This window comes from Neltuma alba, unplaced genomic scaffold (genome assembly GCF_004799145.2).
Source record: "Neltuma alba isolate B1F8T4 unplaced genomic scaffold, ASM479914v2 tig00011858_pilon, whole genome shotgun sequence".
Classification (NCBI taxonomy): Eukaryota; Viridiplantae; Streptophyta; class Magnoliopsida; order Fabales; family Fabaceae; genus Neltuma; species Neltuma alba.
Genome location: NW_021636463.1, coordinates 54,667 through 78,699, shown reverse-complemented (window position 1 = coordinate 78,699; position 24,033 = coordinate 54,667). Strand labels below are relative to the sequence as shown.

The 24,033-nt window shown below is 37.1% G+C and overlaps 3 protein-coding genes and 1 pseudogene across 4 annotated transcripts; all 4 read right to left on the bottom strand.

The window, feature by feature from the left end:
• Nucleotides 1–1,425: 1,425 nt before the first annotated feature.
• LOC114718700 (uncharacterized) lies at nt 1,426–6,160 on the bottom strand (annotated as a pseudogene).
• A 2,957-nt stretch (nt 6,161–9,117) lies between these two features.
• Nucleotides 9,118–11,458, bottom strand: LOC114718702 (heavy metal-associated isoprenylated plant protein 33). The gene is made up of 3 exons (XM_028904118.1): nt 11,202–11,458; nt 10,871–10,946; nt 9,118–10,773 (listed from the first exon to the last, which is right to left on the bottom strand). The coding sequence occupies exons 1-3, from the start codon at nt 11,229–11,231 to the stop codon at nt 9,203–9,205; spliced, it is 1,677 nt and encodes a 558-aa protein (XP_028759951.1). The 5' UTR covers nt 11,232–11,458; the 3' UTR covers nt 9,118–9,202.
• Nucleotides 11,459–14,949: 3,491 nt separating this feature from the next.
• LOC114718704 (uncharacterized) lies at nt 14,950–15,616 on the bottom strand. Its single transcript, XM_028904121.1, has one exon. It carries the CDS (start codon nt 15,563–15,565, stop codon nt 15,068–15,070), a length of 498 nt encoding a protein of 165 aa, XP_028759954.1. The 5' UTR covers nt 15,566–15,616; the 3' UTR covers nt 14,950–15,067.
• Nucleotides 15,617–18,160: 2,544 nt separating this feature from the next.
• On the bottom strand, nt 18,161–23,193 carry LOC114718703 (TVP38/TMEM64 family membrane protein slr0305-like). Of its 2 annotated transcripts, XM_028904120.1 has the most exons (10): nt 22,810–23,193; nt 22,240–22,301; nt 21,670–21,724; nt 21,258–21,356; nt 20,935–21,021; nt 20,275–20,391; nt 19,489–19,581; nt 19,242–19,272; nt 18,522–18,608; nt 18,161–18,474 (listed from the first exon to the last, which is right to left on the bottom strand). In XM_028904120.1, the coding sequence occupies exons 1-10, from the start codon at nt 22,903–22,905 to the stop codon at nt 18,392–18,394; spliced, it is 810 nt and encodes a 269-aa protein (XP_028759953.1). In that variant the 5' UTR covers nt 22,906–23,193; the 3' UTR covers nt 18,161–18,391. The 2 variants fall into 2 exon arrangements, with proteins under 2 accessions (XP_028759953.1, XP_028759952.1); XM_028904119.1 differs by lacking the exons at nt 18,161–18,474; nt 19,242–19,272 and having other exon boundaries at nt 18,523–18,608; nt 22,810–23,192.
• Between the last annotated feature and the right edge of the window lie 840 nt (nt 23,194–24,033).

The window sequence follows — 24,033 nt, the reverse complement described above, 5'->3', positions numbered from 1 at the left end:
ACAAATTTTAATTCTTTAAGTTTGTCTTAATTTTGGTTTTAGTCCCTCAGAATTCTTTTCATCTAAAATATTATTCCTATACTCCTATACTCCAATAAAAACTTAGATCATTGTCTCTTGAAGGACCAACACCTATAGTGTAAAATTCGAAGGATCGAGATCAAAATAAATACAAACTTGAAAGACAAAAAATTATCACACTGTTACTTCCTGTCACAGTTTTAGATTATACAGGTAGAAATTGTCTGAACACGAGTCTTCTTCTTTCACGTGTTGAATTAATTGCGATTCCATGGGTTGCACATCTTCTTTCTAATTGTCAAGAATGGATGGGGGAGCAACACAGCGAGGAGAAAACAAATGGCTCAAAAATCGAAAACCGTAGAAGACACACCACGCATTTATTCAAAGTCCTGATATCAGAGGTTTTTTTCCACTTTATTATGTATTACTTCAATCCAATTTTATCCCCTTGCGTTTAAACGAAACGACTTAATGCTAACATTTTACTATGACGCAGGCTAATTGACATTTAAATAAAACATAAATAGATAAGGCATCAATAAGCGAGCGGACTAGACCACTTAAATAACAGTATAGAAAAAGGTGAACGAGTAAAATCATTATCAATTCGGTATCTCTGGTCATTTCAAGTGCATAACTGGGCATCTAATATACAACCGTTGTTCATCTGATTTTAGCGTGCACCTATTTTGAAGTCGTGTTCCATCCAAGACAACTAAAAACACACGATTCAAGATTACACTTTGACAGACTTGGGCTTGCCACTAAGCTCATGATAGAGGAAGGCAAACAGCATAATAAATAAATAATAAAAAGGCGTCAACTGCTACCAAAACAAACACCTAAGGGCCGTTTGGTACCATAGAATTGCTTTTGATGGAAACTGAAATGGAGATGGAGATGGATATGGAAATGGAAATGGAGATGGATATGAGGTTTGAAAACATGTTTGGTATAAGTATGGAAATGTAATTTAAATTTTAATTAAAATATATATTAAAATGTGTAAATACTAAAACACCCTCAAGAATTTAAAAAAGAAAAAGCACCTCCTCCGCCACCTGAATCTAAAATCGAGAAGTCTTTGCCCAACATCATCAACAATGTGGCGTAAATAATCAATCTACAAGCATCGATTAGCACCAGGAAAAAGAAACGCACATGTAGAAGCAAAAATCACGGTTCTTCTGATATGCAAAAATTCATGGAACTTCAACCAAAGAAGTAAAATCATTTTTCTTCACAGATGCAAAAATTGATCGAGCTTCGGAACAAACGATTTCTTTAGAACTGACGACCCATGTTTTTCAAGGTTAATTTTTCAATGGTTTTGTCCATTTTGTCATATTTGAAACTATAAAATCAGAGCTTAGTTTGAAGATTAGGCGAACAGAGTTTGGGTCAAAGGATAAAGACTTCTAAGAGGTAGTTGTCGCTATCGCCTTCAGGTTGTCGGAACAAAGGTCGGTAGTCACCGGTGATGAGCTTGAAGGTCGTTGGAGCAAGGTGGTAGTCGCTGGCGATAAGCTTGAAGGCCTTCGGACTTTCGCTTGCATCTGGTAAGGAGGGTAAAAACGAAAGTAGGGAGATGGAATTACAAATCTTGGGGTGTGAGGGTGGAGGCCAATTCCACCACTTTTGGTGGAAATGGAATTGGAAAATTTTCCAATTCTATCATACCAAACAAACATCTTGATGGAAATCAATTCCATTTCCATTTCCATACCTCCCAATTCCATCATGCCAAACGTGGCATAACCCAGTTGGGTCCAAAGTTTGGTCCCATGAAAGCATTGATTCTTCATGATATGAAGAATCAAAATTTAATTTTATTTTCCTATACCATTTTTCTCCAGCTGCTTGGTGAAAAAATAATAATAAAAAGAGACAGTTGTTGTCTTGTCAGTGTGATCTTATTGTAGGAGTGTGCATAGAGCCTACATAACCGGTGTGCCCATCCAAACCCGCAAAGAAATTACCCAACCCGACCCAAAAATATGCTACCCAAACAAAAATGGATAAATTTGGATAAGGCTGATTCACTGGCAGGAGCAGGCTGCAAACAGGGCATGTTGTCCTACCCAAAAATATATATATATTTACTAACAAATATATATTATAATAAAAAGAAGGACCAAAATAAAATAATATCTATTGAAAAGATTTTACAACATGAAAGAATATAAACTAAAATTTAATAAAGTATAAATAAACAACTGTGTGTTTTTAGACTAATTTTTTTAAATATTAAAAAAAACTTAATCCTCCATCCTTCCTTTTATCTCACCCTTTCTCTTTGTGAGACGCTTATACTTTTCATTTTTCATTTTCAATTTCCAAATAATTAGAATAAAAATTAAAATCATATTAATTATATATTCATATTTTGGTGTTATAATATAACACATATATAACCCGATTTATATGTATGGCGAGAGAAACTATTATGCTGAGTTAATTCCGTTATTGCTGCAAAATTTGTGCCTAAAAAGGATATGCTCCTCCGGTCCTTTTATAAGACCCTATTTGACTTTTATTTGGTCCTAATTATAAGACCCCAATCCATTTTGTCTCTTATATTTATGCATTTTTTCCAAGATAATCCTTCTAATAATGATAGTTTTAGCTAATATATTTAATTAGCAAGGATATTTAAGAATGACAACACTTATTTATTATAAATAACCAACTTAACTTACTTCCTTAATCTCCTCAAATAAGTCAATTGAGTCTTATAATTAGGACCGGAGGAGTATAACATAAGAAATTATGAGCTGAAACGTCAGCATGACAAAATTTAAAGAAAGAATAGGATTGACACGGCTTAAACATAAATCAACAAAAAATAATACCTCATTCTTTCACTATTAAAATTTATGTCTTCTTGCTTGCTGATTCCCATCCTCAAAGGAGATGATTATATTTATTAAATTGAATATGTTGGTATAGTTTGATATTATATATTTTAACATTTTAAAGCTAATTATAGATTAAATTAAATGTATTTTTCAAGTATAACTGGATTTTTTTTTTTTAAAACATGCGGCATAGATATGATGTTATCTTTAGAAAGGAAAGCCTGTTCTTGCCCAATCCAAAATTTAAGGTTTTCTGGATATAACCGAACAATGAGCATTTTACAGTCCGCTCATCCTTTGGGTACACTGGGTATAAGGTAAGGGCCTAATCCTTCTTAGCCCTGTCCACATGAACTCTACCTTACAGTCAGGGGAGAGTCTGAACCACGGCAACCCTTCAAAAACAATAGCACACAGCTCGCTTCTGAAATGGGACCAAGCTTTGATCAATGTGCCCGCCACTTAATCAATAGTTCCCAAATTAATGTCTTGGAGCAGCCTTTTAAAATTAAAACCTTGGCGTCACGAATAAAAATTGCAAATCAAGTTCAACATGTTTAGCTTTAGCACGTAGAATTGGATTGGATTACATTTAGTATCAATTGTGGGGTGGTTTGAAATAGTTTATAAATAATTTTTTGATTATGATTGATAGAATATAAAGTAAATATATGAGAAATTTTTTTGTATCAACTTATATATAAAACGTGTTTATAAGTGTTTTTTATTGTTTTTCCAAATACATCCTGTATCAAATTGTAGAAACCACCATGACACGTTAGTCCCTACTTCAGAAACTTCAATATTAAGGGAGTGTTTGGCAACCCCTAAAAGTGCTTTTCAGAAACACTTTTCCGTAAAACGAGATAAACTCCTTCACATATTTATTTCGTAAACTGTAAAAATACTTCTGAAACTATAATTTGGTTTCCATTCAAACACCCCTTAAACTGATATAATTAGGACCTTGAAAATCGCAAAAGCGATTAGTAAATCCCATAGTATCGTCTATTTACGTTGCTTCTCCAGTCAGCAAAGGTCTGCAAGGCTAACTAGTTAGTAAACCAGCTGATTTGGACAGTCAAGGAGCTTTAAGTACACAAGTTCTGGGCTCAGTGGGCTCGGACCAGTAGCCCCAGCCCACTTGGCTCCTTCTCTTGATGAACTAAACTAATAATCATCAATGTTGCCCGAATTATTACTCACTATAGTGTATCCCAGTTATCATGTTGTTTACTCTAGCATCATGTTGTGGGACATGAGTGGCGTCCTCTCCTGATTTCTCTCCTCAGCCTCCGTAATCCTCGTTATCCCTGATAAACAAATACTACCTCTGGTTATAATATAAAAGTTAGTTAACTAATTTTAGTAGATTAAAAAATTTAGTTATGTAAATTATTTGTAATAAATAGGTGTCTTCTTTCTTAAAATATCCTTGCTAATCAAGTGTATTAGCTAGAACTACTATTATTACAAAAATTATTTTAAAAAATTAAATATGAGAAATAAAATAAATTAGAATTTTATATTTAAAATCAAAATAAAAAACAAACGAGTTCTTATTAAATAACGAGGCAATATTAAACTATTATCATCACAGCCACCAACGCTTCCTGAGTATATACACCCACAAAAACACAGAAAACAAGGGAGAATCAAATAACTACAGTCTCCACATGTGTATTTCTTAATTTCCTGTTCCTTTTTGCTACCTCCGATTCTTGATATAAGAACTTGTTTGACTTTTGTTTTGGTCTTAAATATAAAGCCCTAATTCGCTTTATTTATCATATTTATCTATTTTTTTAAGGTAAACCTTGTAATAATAGTAATAATTCTAACCAATAACTTGATTGATAAGAATATTTTAGAAAAAATAACATCTATTTGTTTCTCTGTCAATTACAGCCACTGGCTCCCTGCATAATCCCCGAAAATGCTCAGTTAGGAAAGTTGACGACAATAAATGTATATAATAAATGTATACAACATTGGTTCTCCAGCCTCTATTTAGATGAAACTATAACAACACAGAGACATGCATACCATTTATCTTGGGTGAACTACTAGGAAACATCACCTCAGCCTACGAGACTATACTCTTACTTGCAGTTTCCATCACATCTATATTCAATCACATATTAGTCCATGGCTGAAATTCTGCCCAAACTTACAAAAAAAAAATGCATTCTATTTTTCAGATCAGAGCCCTAGAAAAACATACAAGTCTCACCTCTCATGCTTAGTATGTCAATTAAGAAAATCTATGCAATAGTTAAAATGATCAACAATCAATAATCCAAATTTAGACATTTATTAAAGCTCTGAAAGACGATAAAACATAGGTGCCCAGAGTTTTTGCCAACCCTTCTTATAGAACAGTGAGGCGCTTTCCTTGTTTCTTTGGCTCCAGAATCTCCAATTATATATTCAAAGTAATAATAGCACACCCAAGTGTAAGGATGTGATAACAATTAGATGAATTGAAAAGCGTCTGCAGATCATTACGCAGTCATTTTTATGAGCATTTCACTTGGACCAGCATGCTGTCCGTGAAGTCAACGCATGACGCAGGAGGAAAAAATGTTAACGTGCTAGCATAATTTTGCTGTGCTACTGTACATTTGCTTTCCTTGATTCGTCTCACTGTATGTGCATTATCATTGTTCCCAGATTCCAATGGAGAGGCTGCATGAAGAAACTTGAGGCCTGCCTGGAAGTAAAGCCCAGTGCTCTCAAATGAGAATCCTGAATTCTGCAGTGAACCCCCAATTTCTAATTAAAACCGACTAGATCAAGAGCCTAATATTTCAGAAGGTACTCTATACTAAAAGGACCTTAACACGATCAGCCAAATGCTTTTGATCCCTGAAGATTCTGATCTCAGAAGAGTCCCTGATCAGATCCTCAGGCCTAACATACTGCTTCTTCACCATCCTCAGAGAATCAGCCCGTGTCTGAAATCCATGTATAAGGATGGCAAGCGTCGTCATTGTAATAGAGCAAGCTCTTCAGGCTCATGCCAGGCGTGCAGGCCTTGTATATGCTTTTGCATTTCAATCTCTTGGAGCATCCCGGATTCACCGTGTGAACCTTCTTCAGTATTGACCCAAAGCTTATCTGCAGCTCCACTGGCCTATCACTCAGATTCCATACCCTTGTTCCCAGCCCAGAATCTTGAGAATGGTCTCTGCAGTATCAAAGCAATCACCAAGAGACAGAAGCCTCATGCCTTGCATCTTTCCTGTCAGAGACTTGGACTGCTGCTTGTAGGTCATCTCTTAAGCTTCCTTCCACCCCCGACCAACTGGTTCGCCTCTAGTGCTACACAATCTTCATGTGTGGAATAAAGTGGAGGTCTTTTTAAAATGGAGGGGGATGCATTGCATGTGGTTGGGCTCACACGTCGCGTGGCAAGTGATTTCTGTGGCTAGCTATATGCCCATAAAAGATCAGAGACAACAGAATATGGAGAGCCACAGTGATAGAATAATGGTGAGCCCTCCCATCAAGGAAATGGTGGGGCCTGTAAAACCCGAAAATTCAACACAAGACAGGGGAAAAGTTTAGCAGCAGAGAGAGAAATATGTTGAGGAAAAGATAAAGGGAAGACGTTTGAAAGTGAATGCAAATGTACAGGTCCAGTATAGTTATATAAGAAAATATGTTGCAGCTAGAAAGAGGAAGGTGTTTGAAGAAAGGGCTGTTCATGCAACTGGTGAGTAAGACATGCAATGCCCTGATCTCTGTTTATTCAGCACTTTTCACAAGAACACGTTAGTGGGGGCACGGAATGTGTGCACTTAGTTAGAAGGAGTGAAAGAATACGGCACTGGGATGATCACACGGGTAGGTGTAATACCACTCTACTCTACGTCTGCGAGTAATCAAGTAAGGGAATCACGCAGCGTACCTGCACAAATAATTCATATCTATAGTATGAATGAGTAATAATGATAAGGGGGAAGGGTGTACTTATTGGAGGGCATGTAGTGTAGGAAAATACAAGTATGGATGACAAACAGTGAAGGCGCAGCACGCAGAAAACAGGGAGAGAGGGCGTGGGGTCGCCGAATAAAACAAAAGCAATGCCTTGTATATGCGAGTATTAATTGGCGATGAAGCGTTGGATGAATAGGGATCGGAAAAAGAAAAACAGAGAGGAAGAAAGAAACAAGATAGAATTAGGTGTAACCGTAGAAGTAAGCGGGAAAGGAAGGGACTAGTTGGATGGAGAGATACTACACGCAGACAGCGACAGAGGAGTGTGTGATGTCATGGCTGACCTCTCGTCCTCAACCAGGCCTGATAATGAGGATGGGGACGGACATGATGATCATGATAAGGAAATGCGGGCCCCAACCCCTTCTTGCAACTTATTTTTCAAATTTATAATCTTAATATACGTTTCACATGTGTGATGTTTTAGAAAAATCAATACTTATAATTATTATAAATAATTAACTTAATTTTTAATATATTTAAATTAGTTATCTAATTTTTATGTTAAAAAAAAAAGGTACTACCTTCAATTATAAATATAAGAGTTAATTAAACATTTAATTTAGTCATAAAAATACTTCAGGATAAAAACCTTGCTGGTGTGACCAAAATGATAATCTCTTCAGTCAGGTAGAGATTCAATTTGGTCATAAAAATACTTTAAGGTGCAAGTCATCTTCATAACAAATGAACACACATATGTCCATACACGCATCCAACACAAGCCTTCCCATCGTGACCAAAATGATAGTCTCCTCCCTGCCCTCAACCCATATGCGTCGTGCCGTCGTCTGCCGGTGAAGTTGCCAGTGTAATCTCGTACTCAAACTACAAGTTAAGTTTCATTACGGAACATCCACTCTCACAACGCCTTCATTCGGGGATCGCGTTTCAAACAAATTACTCTTAATTCCCAGCTACGTCATCATTATGATGGCGATCATTGGATTGCCTGTAAACTAGCCACAGCAAAAATAATAAGCATTAGAATTTATCGGCATGATGAATTCGGACCCGCTTGAAATGACTCATTAACAGTTCTTTTACTATAATTTTAAAAATATAAGGTAAGTACATAAAATAAATTTTATCTCAATTTATATTAAACGTAATTATAAGTGTTCATGAACGTGATTCTAAACAGACCGGAAAGTGAAGCAGATAAATTTATAAGAAGCCAAGCCAAAATATAATTATCATGAAAAAATTGTTATTTGTACATTGACATGCGTAATTATTAGTACTTCTCAAAGTCCTTCACACAAGTTAAAAATTAGTAAACCAGCTGCTCCACTCGTGACGAGGAGAGACGAGTAAGAGCAGGTGGGACCACCTGGAGTCGCAGAGCGCACCCCATCTCCGGGACACTCACGAGTTCGCTCTCATAAAAACAAGGGCATCCAATTTATTATTCCTCCCTCCGTTCCTTATTATAAGAGACGAATAACCGAATTACGTTGATCAAAAAAACAGTTAAAATTAGTTAAGAACAATCAATGTGTAAAAAGTATAATTTCTTTTCTAAAAATACCCTCATTAATAAGGAGAGAGAACATGAGAGAGAATAATAGTAAATTATTAAAAGAAAGAGAAGTGGGAAGGAAAGAGAGTGTGAGTTAGAGACAATAAATATGGGTAAAATAGGAAATCACACAAAAAGTAGAGACAACTTTTAAGTGTCTCTTATATATAGGAACATATCATAAGCATCAAATGTCTCTTATAATAAGAAACGGAGGGAGTAATTAGTACTGTACTATTGGAGTTGCTTATAAACTTGGAAATTGGAATGCTAATGCTCCTCCCATTTCTTTAATGGAAGGCATAGCATTACTACTGCTGCGTGTGCCACAATAACAGAGATATTATGAGAATATATATATATATACATATATTTATATATAGAGTGCAGATTCAATGAGAAACAGAGTAGAGCTGCGGAGTGGAGTGTTATGGAATATCTTGAGGTGGGCTCTCAATATTTGTTGTCGGCTTTGTTGCTTCTTAAAATAATAATTATTGCTGTTGTTCAACATGTACAGACATTATCTCACGGGAGGGACCCCTCACCACCGCGCTCTCTCTTGCTAGTTACCATTTTTCCCTCCCAAAAACTCTGTATCTCGTATTCCCAGTACTCATCCTTGTGCTAATTCCAGCCTCCTAATCCATTTAACTTACCATCACTTACAGGCCAAAACAAGGATTACAGACCAAACATTTTTTTTCAAAAAAAAAAAAAAAGAAGCTCAATTTCAACTTGTATAATGTTCATGTCTTCACCCTTCCATCTTCCTCGTTGCTGGCCATCCGTTGATTTACATCACACTGCAACCCGAAGGATTCTCGTCGCTGAAATAGTTGGAGTAGGGGTCAGGTGGGGGCGGATAAGAGTACGGTGCTGCCGGAGGAGGAGGGTACATGTAGTTCACCGCCGGCGGCGGCCGCGCGTACATCATAGGTTGGAATCTCTCGTTCCCCATCGCCCTCTGCTGGTTCATTAGCGCCGCCAGATACTGCTGCTGCTGCTGCTGGTTGTAAGGGTTTCCGGCCATAACATCCGGACCACCGCCGGGGAAGTATGCGCCGGCGCCGCCGTTCATGGATGCTGCGGGGAGGCCTTGGACGGCGGGGACGCTGCCCATCTGACCCATCGGCATCTTGCCCATGCCGCCCATGGGAATGCTCTTGTCAGTATTCCCGCCAACACCGCCCATTTGCTGGAAACCATTGTTCATCGCGTGAACGCCTTCCATCGTACCATTCTTACCACCACCGTCACCACCCTTCTGCCCTCCATTGCTACCATTCTTGTTGTTGATTCCTCCGCCCCCGCCGCCTCCATTGTTCCCATTTTTCCCAATATTGTTCTTATTGCCTCCCCCTTGGTTCTGATTGTTTCCTCCCCCGCCTTTCTTTCCTCCGTTTCCATTTTTACCGTCAATTCCGCCGCCCATACCGTGAACTTGAATAGGCGCTGCTCCTCCTCCTCCTCCTCCACCCCCTTTTTTCCCGTTACCTGGTCCGGCATTCCCACCCTTCTGAGGGTTCATCATATGCATGGCATTGCCCCCCTTCTGAGGGTTCATCATATGCACGGCATTGCCCCCCTTCTGAGGGTTCATCATATGCATGGCATTCCCACCGTTCTGAGGATTCATCATATTCTGAGGATTCATCATATTCATGGCGTTCCCACCCTTCTGAGGATTCATCATATTCATGGCATTCCCAATCTTCTGAGGATTCATATTCATGGCATTCCCACTCTTCTGGGGATTCATCATATTCATGCCGTTGAGCATCATGGGAGCGCCGTTCCCCATATCAGGATTCATCTTGTTCAGGGGCAGTGGAGCTCCCTCCAGTTCATCATCGTCAAACTCGTCGTCATCCAAATCATCGTCATCAAACTCATCATCCAGCTCGTCGTCGCTGTAATCGTCGTCATCCTCCGGCACGTCGAACTTGAGAGTTTTTTGGTTCTGGTTTGGGTTCTGGCCTGGAGGTAGTTTGAATTGAGGAAATTTCAGATCTTGAAGACTTCGAAGCTGCTGCATCTGCTGGAGCTGTTGGAGCTGTTGAGGATTCAGTCCTCCTTGCGGGCCTCCACCGCCACCGCCCCCGCCCTTGCCCTTGCCCTTGGGCTGGTTGTTACCACCTTTCTGGCCCTTGTTATTCCCACCGCCTTTGCCATTGTCGATTTGCATGTTCTTTGACTGCTTAGGGATGTGATTCTGGTTCTGGTTGTTATTGTTTGATTTGGGAGCACCCCAGAGCTCTGCATGCTTCCCTGATTTCGTTAGCTTCTTGATGAGAACGTTGGGGTCCACATTCCCAGACACCGTCACCTTCCCCTGTTCCGCATCTATCTCCGTCGTAAACACCCCTGTCAACCACAATATTCACTTTTAAGATTCGTCTAGAAAAACGAGAGATTTTTTTTTCCAGACATAATTTCTACAAGTATATGCCAATGTAGGTACCGTCGATTTTCTGCAAGATTTTCTTCACTTTGTGCTTACATCCATCGCAGTGTATGTTCACCTTAAGAACAGATTTCTGCATGCGCAAGCAATTCCCGTATCCAAGACAGAATGGACCAAAAAGGAAAAGAAAAAAGGAGGGGAAAAAAATAGATTCATTGTGAGTAAATAAAACTATGTAATAGAATAAAGCTGGTTACTTCATCAGAAATGTGCAACAAGACGGGAGAAAAACTAAAATTACGAAATAGAAAAGCTTCAGAGTCATTGATTACTCAGATGACAAAGCAGAGGCCCTGAAAAAATGCGGGGAAAGGGATAGAGGAAGCACCTGTATCTTCAAGAACTCTTCTTTACTCATGGTTGAAGCCCCCAAAATTGAAGGAATGAGGGAAAAGGCGAAGAGGGAGGTAACAGATCTGAGCAAAAAAGGACAGGAAAAACCCAGAGAGGACAACACACAACAAGCTAAGTGAGCTTCTTCTTGCTCTAGCAATATCTGAAACCGGTTTTCGAACCAAACACGGGGGAAATGACAGATGAGAATGGGCCTTCCTAGCAGAAGTGGGGGAAGAGAGAGAGAGAGAGGCGAGAGTGAGGGGGGGGTCTCTGTTCAGGGATGGTGGGTAGACATTAAAATTAAACCTCTCTGGCTGCTTCTGAATTATCTGTTTCGGAGAGAGGGAGAGGGGGAGAGAGAGAGACAGAGAATGGCGTTCTAAGCGGTCCCTTTATGTCTGATGCCTTTATTTATTGTGAAGCATTGTGCAGGCTTCCATCATTAGTTAAAAACATTTTTGCGTTTTACAAGGTAAGATTATTTTCACATACTTAATTTATGTATAATATAAGATTATTTTAACTCAGTTAATCTAAACTCATTTTTTAAATCGGTTTGCGACACCCTGTCTGGCGTGTCAAGAAATTTACCTTTTTATTTCACATCTTACAGTTTTTCTCGCATTAAAATGCATATTGGGCATCCATTTGACCTTTAATATTGTGTGCCCGTTTGGATTAGCGGTGAACAACTGTGATTTTAGATAATCGTGAATTTTATAAGTGATACTGGCTATAAGTGATACTGGTTAATCGTGATTTCTGTTTGGATATTTTTTTTTATAAGTGATTTTAAGAATTGTGATTATGTTTGGTTTTTATTTATTAAAATCACTTATGGGTGTATAATTACTAAAAGGACATGAAGTTAATAAAGTTGTTTACATTTTCATAATTATTATATTTAATAATAATTTTATTAAATATAATTTAATAAATGATATGAATATTTAAATATTATTTTTATTTTAAAATTATTATTATTTTAAAATCACTTACAAAATTTATGTGTAGTACAAATATTAAATAAAAGACCCCATATAAATAAAAGATGAACGAAAATTAAAAATATATGAAAGTAAAATTCACGTTTGACCTTTAATAATAAAATCAGAAGGAGTGAATGAATTGCGTTTGGGTTCCTCTTCTTTCGAATAACAAACTACTAATTTACTGTGATATTTATTTTCAACTGTGAACCCTTTTAATATTCATTTTATATTTCATGTTAATTTTTTTAATGTAAAAAGAACACACTAGAAGCAACAAGATCATTGAAGTTATAAGTGAGAAAGTTAAGAGTTTATAAAGGAAATAAAATAATAAAATAGACCCTTTTTTTGGAGGGGGCATGTGGAAGAGACGATGACAATGAAGAGGAGGAGGGTAAGTGAATGAAGAGTGTCAGATTCTAAATTTCCGAATTGAGGGATGCAATTATTACTCTCATTTATTGGGTTCCATGGCCTTCTCTCAGAATAGTACCAGTACGTGCTATTCTCTCCTCATGCCAGTCACCTTATTCACATTATCAGTTCCGTCTTCTTCTTTTTCTTTTTTCTTTTAAAGGCAAGACATTATCAGTTCCATCTTATTCATAAGATTTGAGTTACATATATGCCATCGCCAGAAATTAGTTTCATATTGATCATAACAAATCAGTTGTTTATAAAATTTAATTGTATAAAAATATGAAATTAGAGGAAAAAAACAATAAATGATTATTTAACTGACTTTATATTTAACAAAACAAAAGAAACTTTTTCCCAATATATTGATGACGATACGTGACAGTCACGAGTCACGAAGAGTGAGATTGGTTTTAGAGCCTCCGTTTTGACTTTTATACTCAAACGTTTGTTGTTATTTAGAGTCCTTACCAGACAGGCAGGGAACTGCTATGAGCACTCAATTGGTAATCCAACCCAGTTAATTACTACAACCTTAGCTTCGTCGTTGTCCCACACCTGTTGTGCGTCGCAAACCAAGACATAATAATCATACGACTCCAAATCCTTCATTTGGTCACCCCCCAGAAAGAAATGAGTCGGTGTCTTGAATTTTGCATGGTTCTATGAAGTAGGGGACCGTGTTGCTACCTTGCCCAGTTTTCTGGGTTTCAACCTTTCTCCTGCTTTTGCGACCAGCATGGCCAGTCATGTTGTGGGCAAAAGCATGTGTGATGAATGAGGCGAAAACAAAAGGAAGAAAAGAAATCCACAAAATTTGACCAACAGCGAAGCTACCTTGTAGTGAAATATAAGCGCCAATCCAACCGCTTGCTTTTTTTTTTTTTAAGCAGGAGCAGAAAGAAGAAAAAGGAAGAGGGGGGAACACAAAAGAAAACATTTAGAATCTGGTCTTTTCTCTTTATGAGTCGCATTATTTGTCAGAGTAAACCCAGTGTTCCAGCCAAGGTGGCTGTGTATATTTTTTAACCCGAAAAGGTATAAGTAGCATAAAGGAAGAGCATATTGTACACATTCTACTGCGGATTGATATGTTCAAGTTTTTATCGGGAAGGAATCCGTACAGCCAAGATGCACAAGGAAGGTTTAAGTAGTCAAACAAGGTGGCCCCTTTTCCCTTTATATACTGCAAACGCTTGACGAGTGAACTTCTGTAAAGTGTCACCTGGACAAAACTAAGAAGACACACATCACCATTCACCTGTACCATAAAGACAAAACCAAGATATAGTTCACTTCCTGAAAACCATGCAATTGGACTTGGCAGAACAATGGGAGCTGAAAATGAACTCAATACGGTGTAAAACGACAGTCATGCGTGAGGGAAAACAAGGATGTTTAAGCATGCAGGTGCAAGCACTTCTGGGCTTTAGTGGGTTTGCATAAGGTTTCTCATCTACAGAGGCATCACCGTCTGATTTGGACGGTCATGGGTGAAGGAAAAGATGAAGCTTTAGGCATGCGAGTTTGATTGGTTCAATCAGGTCTGGGCTCATTGGGCTTCGACCCGGAGCCCCAGCCCAATTGGCTACTCCCCGGGATTTTGATAAACTAGTCATCGAGCAATGTCGCCGGAATGATTACGCCGTACAATAATCTAATATATATATATGACTGCTATTATGTTGTTTACGCCATCATTATGTTGTGCGACGTCGGTGTCAACTTATGTCGTCCCCTCATGATTTCTCTCCTCAGGCTCCGTAATCCTTGTTACCCCAGTAAACGCACTTTAAAATATCATTCATCATCGCGGCCACCCACAACACTTCATGAATACACATAAAAACAAACAAAAACAAGGGAGAATCAAATAACTACAATCTCCGTAAAAAAATTCAAAATCCCAAACTAATAGTCATATGTATATATATTAATTTACAGTTCCTTTTCATTAATTTACGTCCGTTCGTGGTTTTTTTTTTGGGGGGGGGGGGGTGGTGGTGTCTGCCTCAATGGGTTGCTTCTGCTGTCGGTAACCACACAAAAATAAAACAGTGAAACTAATTCATCTCTGATACGATGAAGAAAATCGAATAAATGGCAAGTTTGAGAAGTTTTCAGTTAACAAATACTCCTCCGGTCCTAAATATAAGACCCTTATACACACTAGTACAATGTCTTATATTTAGGACCAGGAGAGTATCTATTTAGATTGAGCTATATGAAACAACATTAAAACTTTGTTCCTTTGTTAATTGGCATCTGTAACATCACTCCATTCAGAAACAAATGCGAAATTAAACAGTCATATATATAATAGATCGTTGCATTCTGTACTTACACACGCTGATAACAAAGCAGAGAGAACGAGAGGATCTCATCAGAAACTGAGAGGATACAAATCAGGTCGCAAACATTGAAAATGATTAATGATGATAAACTGAATTCAGCAGAAATCAGGCCTTGGTCTCTTGCGAACAGAAATGCAACCTCTCTGATGATCCCTGAAGATTCTGATCTCAGAAGAGTCCCTCAGATCCTCTAGGCTAACATATTGCTGCTTCACCATTCTTAGAGAATCAGCCCCCTGGTCTGAAATCCATATATAAGGATGGCAAGTCTCGTCATAGTAATAGAGCAAGCTCTTAATCCCCACCACACCTCCATCGCCATTACTGCTGCTCATACCAGGCATGTAGGCCTTGTATATGCTTTTGCATTTCAATCTCTTGGAGCATCCTGGCTTCACCGTGTGAACCTTCTTCAGTATTGACCCGACCCTAATTTGCAGCTCCAATGGCCTATCACTCAGATTCCATATCCTTGTTCCCAGACCAGAAGCTTGAGAATGGTCTCTGCAGCTATCAAAGCAACCCCCAAGAGACAGAAGCCTCATGCCTTGCACTTTCCCTATCAGAGACTTGATCTGCTGCTTCTTGGTCATCTCTTAAGGTTCCTTTCACCCTCTAACCAACTGGTTCGCCTTTAGTGCTAGACAAGCTTCATTTATGGAATAAAGTTTAGGTCTTTTTTAAAATGGAGGGGGTCGCATGGCATGTAGTTAGGCACACGCATTGGAGTTTTGGTGTGGTAACTGATTTCTGTGGCTATGATCACAAAAGATCAGAGACAACAAAATATGTAGAGCCACAGTGATAGAATAATGGTTAGCCCTCCCATCAAGGAAATGGTAGGGCCCCTAAAGACCAAAAATTCAACACAAGACAGGGGGAAAGTTTAGCAGCAGAGGGCAAAATATGTTGAAGAAAAGGAAAAATGCAAGAGGGTGACTTTTGCTTTGTTGCTTTGGTAAGGAAAAAGAGGGTTATTGGCACCACCCACACAAGTCACCTTCAAAGATTCATCATGGACACCATATGATGCTGCTTCACCTTTTTTAAATATCAAATTGAGGTGGGGGGTTTACTTTTGATTTAATTCAAGTTTCAAAGCGTATAATCTTCTTGTCCAATAAGAAAAGTTACTCTTTCTTTGTTTATTGGGTGTGCATTGAGCTCCTGAAAGTTTTGGACTACACTTTACTGTCAGTCATTCAGTGGACGGACCAGATCAAGCACCATTTTTTTTCAACAGATTGACGAAGACACGGCGGCTACTGTTAGTTGCTGCCAACGGGGATGGGGCTTCAAATTCATCTATTTAAGCTACTTATGAAGTCTAAATAACATTCTCGCTAAATATCTACCATTTGATTGTTGTGCTTGGACATAGTCCGGGGCGTGTGGGCGGCTTTCGCCCCCCTTGTGTCTATCTATGTTTTAGGTGAACAATCTTAAAACTGTATTCTCTTACATCACTATGGTGAAATTAATATTGTGCTTCTTTTACGTATAAAGATATTGGTAATTAATTAATATCTATAAACTTTTATTTGATAGAAATGTACTACCTCTTGTTTTTAATATAAAAGCTAGTTTGATTCTAAATTTGGTTCTAAATACAAGATTTCTATTTTATCTTTTATATTTAATCATTTTTTTAAAATAGTTCTTGTAGTAGTTACACATGTTAAATTTTCCATCAAATAGTAGTTTTGACAAATATATATAATTAGTAAGGATATTTTAGAACAGATAATATATATTTATTATAAATAACTAACTTAACAAACTTTCTTAGTCTATTCAAATTAGTCAATTAGTTCTTATATTAAAGAGCGAAGGTAGTATAATTTATCAATAATATAACCCCTACAAAAGTGCCTATAACTTAGTGACTGGCATTAAAACTCTTCAGCAAGGAAATGGGACTGCTTGATTGATTTCTAATTTAAAATTAATTAAAATATTATCTTTAATAAAAAAAAGAAGATCATTTTAATAGACTGAACAACAAATATTGCGGATAAATTTTTTTATATTTCAAATAGTGAGAATCCGAATCTTACATAAGTTAAACATTTGATCAACCAATGAAACATAGAGAAGAATATAATACTCTTCTGATCTATTTATAAGACACTTCCAGCATGTTTCATGCAGATAAGAAAAACCTTAAATTTCATTAACTCTTATTTAAAATTTAATAACTTTCTGATTTTATTCCTATTTAATATATATATTGTACCTCATGTAAACAAAATCAACACAATAATAAATAAGGGGTAAAATTGTATATCCATAAAAAATCGCTCAGTGTCTTATAAAAGACAAAAAAATATCTTCTCTCTATTTTATAAACAGAACCATAGGAGTAGTAAATAATTAATGCAAGTACGCATGTCATGTTGTTTGACAAGGTGTCAACTTGCTTGTTGGGCACGGCAACTTGGTTACCAAATAAGAAAATTTTAACTCAAAATTGGATTTGAAAATCAAAACTAAACGACACGCCGTTTAAAGAACCATACCTTGTGTCTCTTGCCGCAAGCAACTCAACCGTAAAGCGAATTTTTCAGAAGGATGAGTCTACCTTACAGTTTATTCTTTTGCCAAGACGTTTCCTCCCCGTTCACCCCTTCGGCAGATGAAAGATTGCCACTCCATGTAAATTGTAACGTAACCATCACACCAATCGCAGAGACAGTCCACATAAAATTTGACCGTAATACTAACTTACGACCCCATGGCCCCATCATTTTAAAATAATCAAGCTTGACAATTACAAAACAGCCGCTTCCTTTTTTCCGGGAAATTAGCAACATGCGTGACCCACCCCATTGTACAAATTTGTTCGTCGTTTATAATTCCAATGGTTCCTCACTAATTTAATTTAAATGATATTATTTTTCAAAGTCAAGAGCACCTCCGACTGCTCTAAATTAGAATTTCCGACATTTTCATCTAAGGCGAAGCGATTTTTGAATAACCCGACAACCATAAAAAACCCTAAAAATTTTTAAAAATTGAGTTCAAATTACGGTAGTTTTAATTTTTCCGAGGACGTAATCTCAGTTGCCAGACATCCCAACGAATGTCGGAGACGATTGAAATTGGAATAGCAACATCAAAATAGACTCCAGGGTGGGAGAAACATAGAATGGAGTCATAGAAAGACTCAAATTGTTGGGCCAAAAAAGGAAGACTCAAATCGTTCACATGAACTTCTCTGCCGTCAAGATACAAGCTACCAATTCAATAATATGACTGTGATTGTAGGATTAGCCATCACTGCAAAACTAAAGATCCTAATCCTCGTTAACACTGTACAAATCACAAATAAGTGGGAGCAAGCAGCTACAGCTTACACGTCAATATAGAAAGCATAAGCTTTAAGAAGGAAGGGAAAGAATTTACAGAGCGAAGGGGTTTTACTTTTCATGTTTGTCTTCTTCAGGAGGTTCTACCCTGATCATGAGGGGCTGGTGAAGATCCACCGGAGAATCTGAAACAACTGGTGAAGATCCACCGGAGAATCTGAAACAACTGGTAACACTGAACCTGTAATACCTTCTATATCTTCGTTTTCAGCCAATGCTTTATCTAACGCAGACTTGGCAACTCTCATAACACATATCATCAGCACCACTGCACAATAAACCAAATTAACTCAGCTTTCAGCCTCCACAGTTCATGATCTTACCATATGCTTGCAGTTCAACCTATGCTCAAAACTCCTTAATTATCAAATTAACTATAGACACCACTTACTCCACAATTACTTATGGTGCACAACAGTCCGTGCACTAAATGCTCAACAAAACTGAATAACTGAAAATAACAAGAATTTTTAAATTTAAAAAAATTGTGTAAATAAAAAACTTCACACCAAATTATAACTCGTCAGTCTTCACATTTATCTTATGCATAAGACACAACATTTTAAATAATTTTAGAGTCCTACTTATTTCCGATATATCCTGTGAGTAAAATGCAGCATAAATGTCGTGCATTACATGCCAACTGAGTTCAAGTGACTAGGGTGGGGTGTGAGTGTGAATTCAGGATTCAAGGATATAATAACGGGCTGCAGGGCCAACGTTCCATGTTGCATGCTACCCAGTGCGGTTACTCTATAAGTACATTAGAAATTCATATTCCGCACTACAAGTCAGATAGGCAAACACCTTCTGACCGAACAGCTTCCCATAAACCAAACATTTTGTCCGCCAAATTTGTTTTCATGAGATGTGTATTACGTGTGAAAACAATGCAACTTACCAGATATTACAAGGCCAAGAAAGATAAATGCCTGCATCCACAAGATGAAGAAAGACAAGTTATATTTACTGGAAAAAAAAAAAAAAGATTGGAACCTACTGTTCCAGTTCAGAAATCACCATTCAAAGCATCTTAGATGTGAATAAACAAAAGCAAAATGAAGCATAAAGAACTACAAAAGAGAGTAAAGCTGACGGGCTACCAGAAGGCAAAAAAAATCAGAAATGCTAGTTATGTCATCTCTTACCCAACGAGTCTTTGAGAACTCGCCCCAACCATGCGTCACATCAGAAATGTCTTTGAGAGTTGTTCCAACATACACAAGTGCCAGTGTAATTGGCTGCAATAATAATGATAATGAAGGAATCAACACAACATTGTAACTGCAATACCATTTAGTGAGCAGCAACAAAATGACTTTAGTTGAAATTCAAATGATACAAGAGTACTTCATCAGTTGGTAATGGCATGAATTATTGGAAACCTCTGATGGGATTTCAATTTGTAGCTTATGGATTTATTCACTAAGGGGAAGGCAGATTTAACTAAGTAATTACACCAACATATGCACTTCCCAAAACCTGATTTCATAGTCAGAAGTGAGGCAGATGATCATGTAGAGGTGCTTACAAACCTCAAACATAACAGTAGCAAATGTAAAGACTTTATTTCAACGCCCATTTCTCTACCCAAGATGTATGCAGCGAAAAATAGCATATTAATTTGTGCACATCCACACAACACCCACACATAATTATGAGGTCTCCAGGTTCAATACGGTAAAGACAATTACTGGACCAAATTTTTCTTTGAAATTCAGATAGCCTTTTCTAGAGGTGTTAAACAGTTTCTCATCAATCTAATCCATAATAACTCCATATAGATAGCCATTTCTAGCATGCAATGAAACTAATAACAATAAATCAGAAAATCACAAGACAGTTTTGAGGATTTTAAAGCATGACAACAGGGACTTATAGTTGGACTTGGACCAAGCCCCGGACATTAATTGATCAAAAGAGGAAGAAAGTACCATCATTCCTATCCAAGAAGCCAGCATGTATTCCCCTAACGAAACAGGAGTGACAGACAGAAGGTAATTTAGCATGTTAAATGGCAGTAATGGAACGAGCCGAAGCAGCACAACAATCTGTATAGACATTAGGAAAGCCAAAATAAGTTCAAGATATCAAGCTGAAAATTTGAAAAAGGAAGCACCATCTAGGATATTAGTAATAAATTATGGTTAGAGAGGAGCTTTCTCGATTTCTTTTAAATAACAATCAAACAAGAATACTTTAATATGTTACAAGCATAGTTAGAGAACAAGGTAAAACAGTTCAGCCTTCACTTGAAAGTTCAAGCGAAGCAGTTCTTGACACAGTATAAGAGCTTCTATAGTCATGTAGTTCTTCACAGATAAAATTATATTTCATCATGCATATGGTGAGTTTGTGCTACGTCCATGGTTCAAGTTCAAAGGGTTTTCACATGAAGAGTATGTTAGAAATTATAATAAAATGATAGGCATGTTACTAGAAAAATAGTTTCATGACCACACGCTCAACACTGAGCTACTAGTTTGTAAACAAAACTGGACTTGGAAAAATATGGCAAAAGTGGAACACTCGAAAGGTACATTAAAAGATTCAAGAAATTTTAAAATAGCATTACCAGTACGAAGGGCACATACCTTAAACCCAGATCTTTGGATTGCAATTGCAACTGATCTGAACTGTGGATAATCCTTCAACTTTGAAATAACAAATGATTTTCCAATCTGCATGTATTAACAATAATATGACAAGGGGAAGACACAAAGATACCATAATCATAGACTGAATCGCAACCCAACTAGAAGGCTAAGGAAAAGCCAATGAACATGTATAGAAGAAAAAGCATCTTATACAAATCAAGAAAAACCTAACATAATTTAGCTAATTAGTGGCCAGCAGTCGACCAAAGATGATTTTTATGTTGACAGCCATGGATATACGCAAGAATTGAGGAACTTACTGTTCTGCCAAGAAGAAATGCAGCTCCTGCCCCAACAGTTGCGCCGATAGAATCTGCAACAAAGCCCACTGGAAGCCCAAAAAGGTAACCTCCACCAAGCTGAAAGTAGAGTATCAATATTTTTAGCATTAATCACCCCAAATTCCAATATTAGATACTCAGAGTCAAAAGATTTAGAGTCAGCCACTTGAGAAAAAATGAACAAAGTATAATTTTGCAATAAGATGTAACAATGGTATAACACAACAATGTAATCAAGACCACATAAGTTTCAAAAATATCATGATGACCTATAATAACATTAGCTTGAATATCTACAAATCCAAAGAGTGATGATTACAAATACTTGAAAAGTGCTTTTAGAAACCAACTATCAGCGCAGTAATAATGTTAGGGTATTAATGATTCTTACAGTAAGTACTGAAGCTGGAACTGCCAAGACTGTCAAAGGAATGTAAGCAACAGCCCTGAAGAGTATCAAATAACCATGAGTGCAAAAATTCATGCATTGAATCAATCATTGCCCACATAATAACTTAGGACAAGAGCAATTTTCTAGAAAGGCCAGCTTATATTTGAAAAATTAGTGTAGCTCCTGTGCGTTGCAGAGTTTAAAAAAGAGTCACATTCATAGGTCATAAATGGTGTGGCTTGCTCAAATTATTTTCCGTTGCATCGTGAATAAGACAAGATTTGCAAGACTACGAAAGCACAGAGACAATCTCCTCTGAAGCTGACCAAATAAAGTCTCCCCTAAACAGAACCAGAATTTTATTTCCAAATATCTTGCTACTAACTCCCATATGTGTTTTTCAGAAATTACATTACCAGGTCATGAAATTAAAAATAAATAAAGGCAACCAACTAGATATTTCCAAAATTAAAAGGAATCAACAATAGTGGAAATTGTAAGTATCCCAGAAAGACAGTTACTATACGGAAAATTGGAGATCAAAGCGGTAAAAAACTAGAATTGACTTACAGGACAAGTGGACCCCAGGGGCCAAGATCTTCATGAACCCATAGTAAGAAGTTCTTTAGTATCTGCAGATCATAAATGTCCGGTTGTTAAAAGGCACTCTGTAAGCAGGATGCTTGGGCAATTGCTCAGGGAAGCAAATCCAAATGTACATTACATAGAAAATTGAAACCATTTGATAGAAGAAACTTCATTTAGAAAATCTGGCTTCTCTATATTTTTCCCACTGTTATAATGATGAAATAGGACAAGTGCCACCAACATTTTCCATCAAATAAAATTCCCGCATCTGTATGCAAATGTGACCGAAGGAAAATTTCAACTAAGCGCATCAGATTCGTGAGACGCTCATTTGATTTAACGGATATAAACAAACCCCATGTCCATTAGGGAATGGATCCACGAAGCTAGCAAAGAGAGAAAAAAATTAAGCAATCAGAGATCTACCTGCGTTTACAAGATAATCAATCATTTTAACAAAAATATGTCCGACCCATTGAAAGTGAATGGAAATTTCGGAAGATGGGATCAAGAAAAAAAATCTGAGCAACCGAGAAGTGAAATTCAACGTACCCTTTCAATGGGGAGAGTAAAACAAGCTAGAATAATAGCGGCGAGAAGGAGAAGCAAAAGAGTAATCCTGAGAGCAGAGCCCCAGGTGAAAGCCATGGTAAGCCTGCGACGCCAAGGCCTACACTCCTCTTCGTCGTCGTTGAAGTCACAAGATGGTTGCTTAAGGGATAAGCGAGCCCTCAAATTGAATCCCCCAAGGTTAGCCAGATTTGTAGGTTGATCGTTTAACCAAATGCAGCGTGCTTTTAGCCCATCAAACGGAGTCAGATCCTCCTCTGCGTAACTTATATCCCGCTTCCTTTTATCTGTTTGCGTGGGAGAATGCGCTCGCACCTTCTTTTGGCTAATTTACATTTCGCTCCAAACTTCATCATTAAATTTATTATTTCAACCTATCTACCCTTCTAACTCTTCCTCCCCCTTTTTCCCCAGCGACAAAAATAAATGTTATCACTAACGTCGGTTGATCTTGACCGGCATGCCTCGTCTCATGTAGTTATCGTTGGGGCTGGCCAGGCTGGATATTATCATCATCATCATCATTATTAATCTTATTATCATTGTTTGTGAAAAGGAAAAATTAGCCACTGCGCCGTGTTCAACTCCTTTAACACGTACTGACAATAAGAATAATTTTTATAAAATAATAAAGCATAGTATTTTCTTAAAGATGTTCTTCTTCATTTTTTTTTCATGAATTATTACTAATATAGCCTAATTGAGACGATGAGAATGACACATAACCAAAGAAGTTTTTTGTTTTCCAATTTTAATTGCTATCTACTTTTGGCCAAAACAAAATTGCTATATCCTCTGTGTTATGAGATAATATTATACTACTACTATAATGTAACGGTAATTTAAGTTTAAATTAAAGTTTTATATTGAAAGTGGCAAGATTCGGATATAATCTTACTTCAATAAAAATCTTAACAAACTGTTAGAATAATTTTTATAATTCTTTTGGAAAAAACTTATCCTCTATATTTGCCTGTAATTTATAAAATCTGTTTGAAGTAACTCTTTGTATTTGTTACCAAGTCTAATTCTCAAACTTTTTTGGTACTATTTTTTATGCATGCTTATCTTAAATTATAAAGAGTAGATTAAAGAAATTAGTTAAGTTAGTTATTTATAATGAATAAATGTTATCTTCTTTAGAATATCATTGTTTTTTTTCCTACCGAACTTAGAATATCATTGTTAGTGGCATGTATTAATTAG

Bases quoted from the DNA above. Each gene is read 5' to 3' on its own strand.
- LOC114718702 (XM_028904118.1), bottom strand. From the start codon at position 11,231: ATGAGTAAAGAAGAGTTCTTGAAGATACAG. The intron at 10,947-11,201 runs GTGCTTCCTCTA...TTGCGCATGCAG, and splicing joins AAGAGTTCTTGAAGATACAG to AAATCTGTTCTTAAGGTGAA. The intron at 10,774-10,870 runs GTACCTACATTG...TGTGGTTGACAG, and splicing joins AATCTTGCAGAAAATCGACG to GGGTGTTTACGACGGAGATA.
- LOC114718703 (XM_028904120.1), bottom strand. From the start codon at position 22,905: ATGGCTTTCACCTGGGGCTCTGCTCTCAGGATTACTCTTTTGCTTCTC. The intron at 21,725-22,239 runs GTAAGTCAATTC...GATACTCTTCAG, and splicing joins CCCTGGGGTCCACTTGTCCT to GGCTGTTGCTTACATTCCTT. The intron at 21,357-21,669 runs GTAAGAATCATT...CTCTACTTTCAG, and splicing joins TTCCAGCTTCAGTACTTACT to CTTGGTGGAGGTTACCTTTT.
- LOC114718704 (XM_028904121.1), bottom strand. From the start codon at position 15,565: ATGACCAAGAAGCAGCAGATCAAGTCTCTGATAGGGAAAGTGCAAGGC.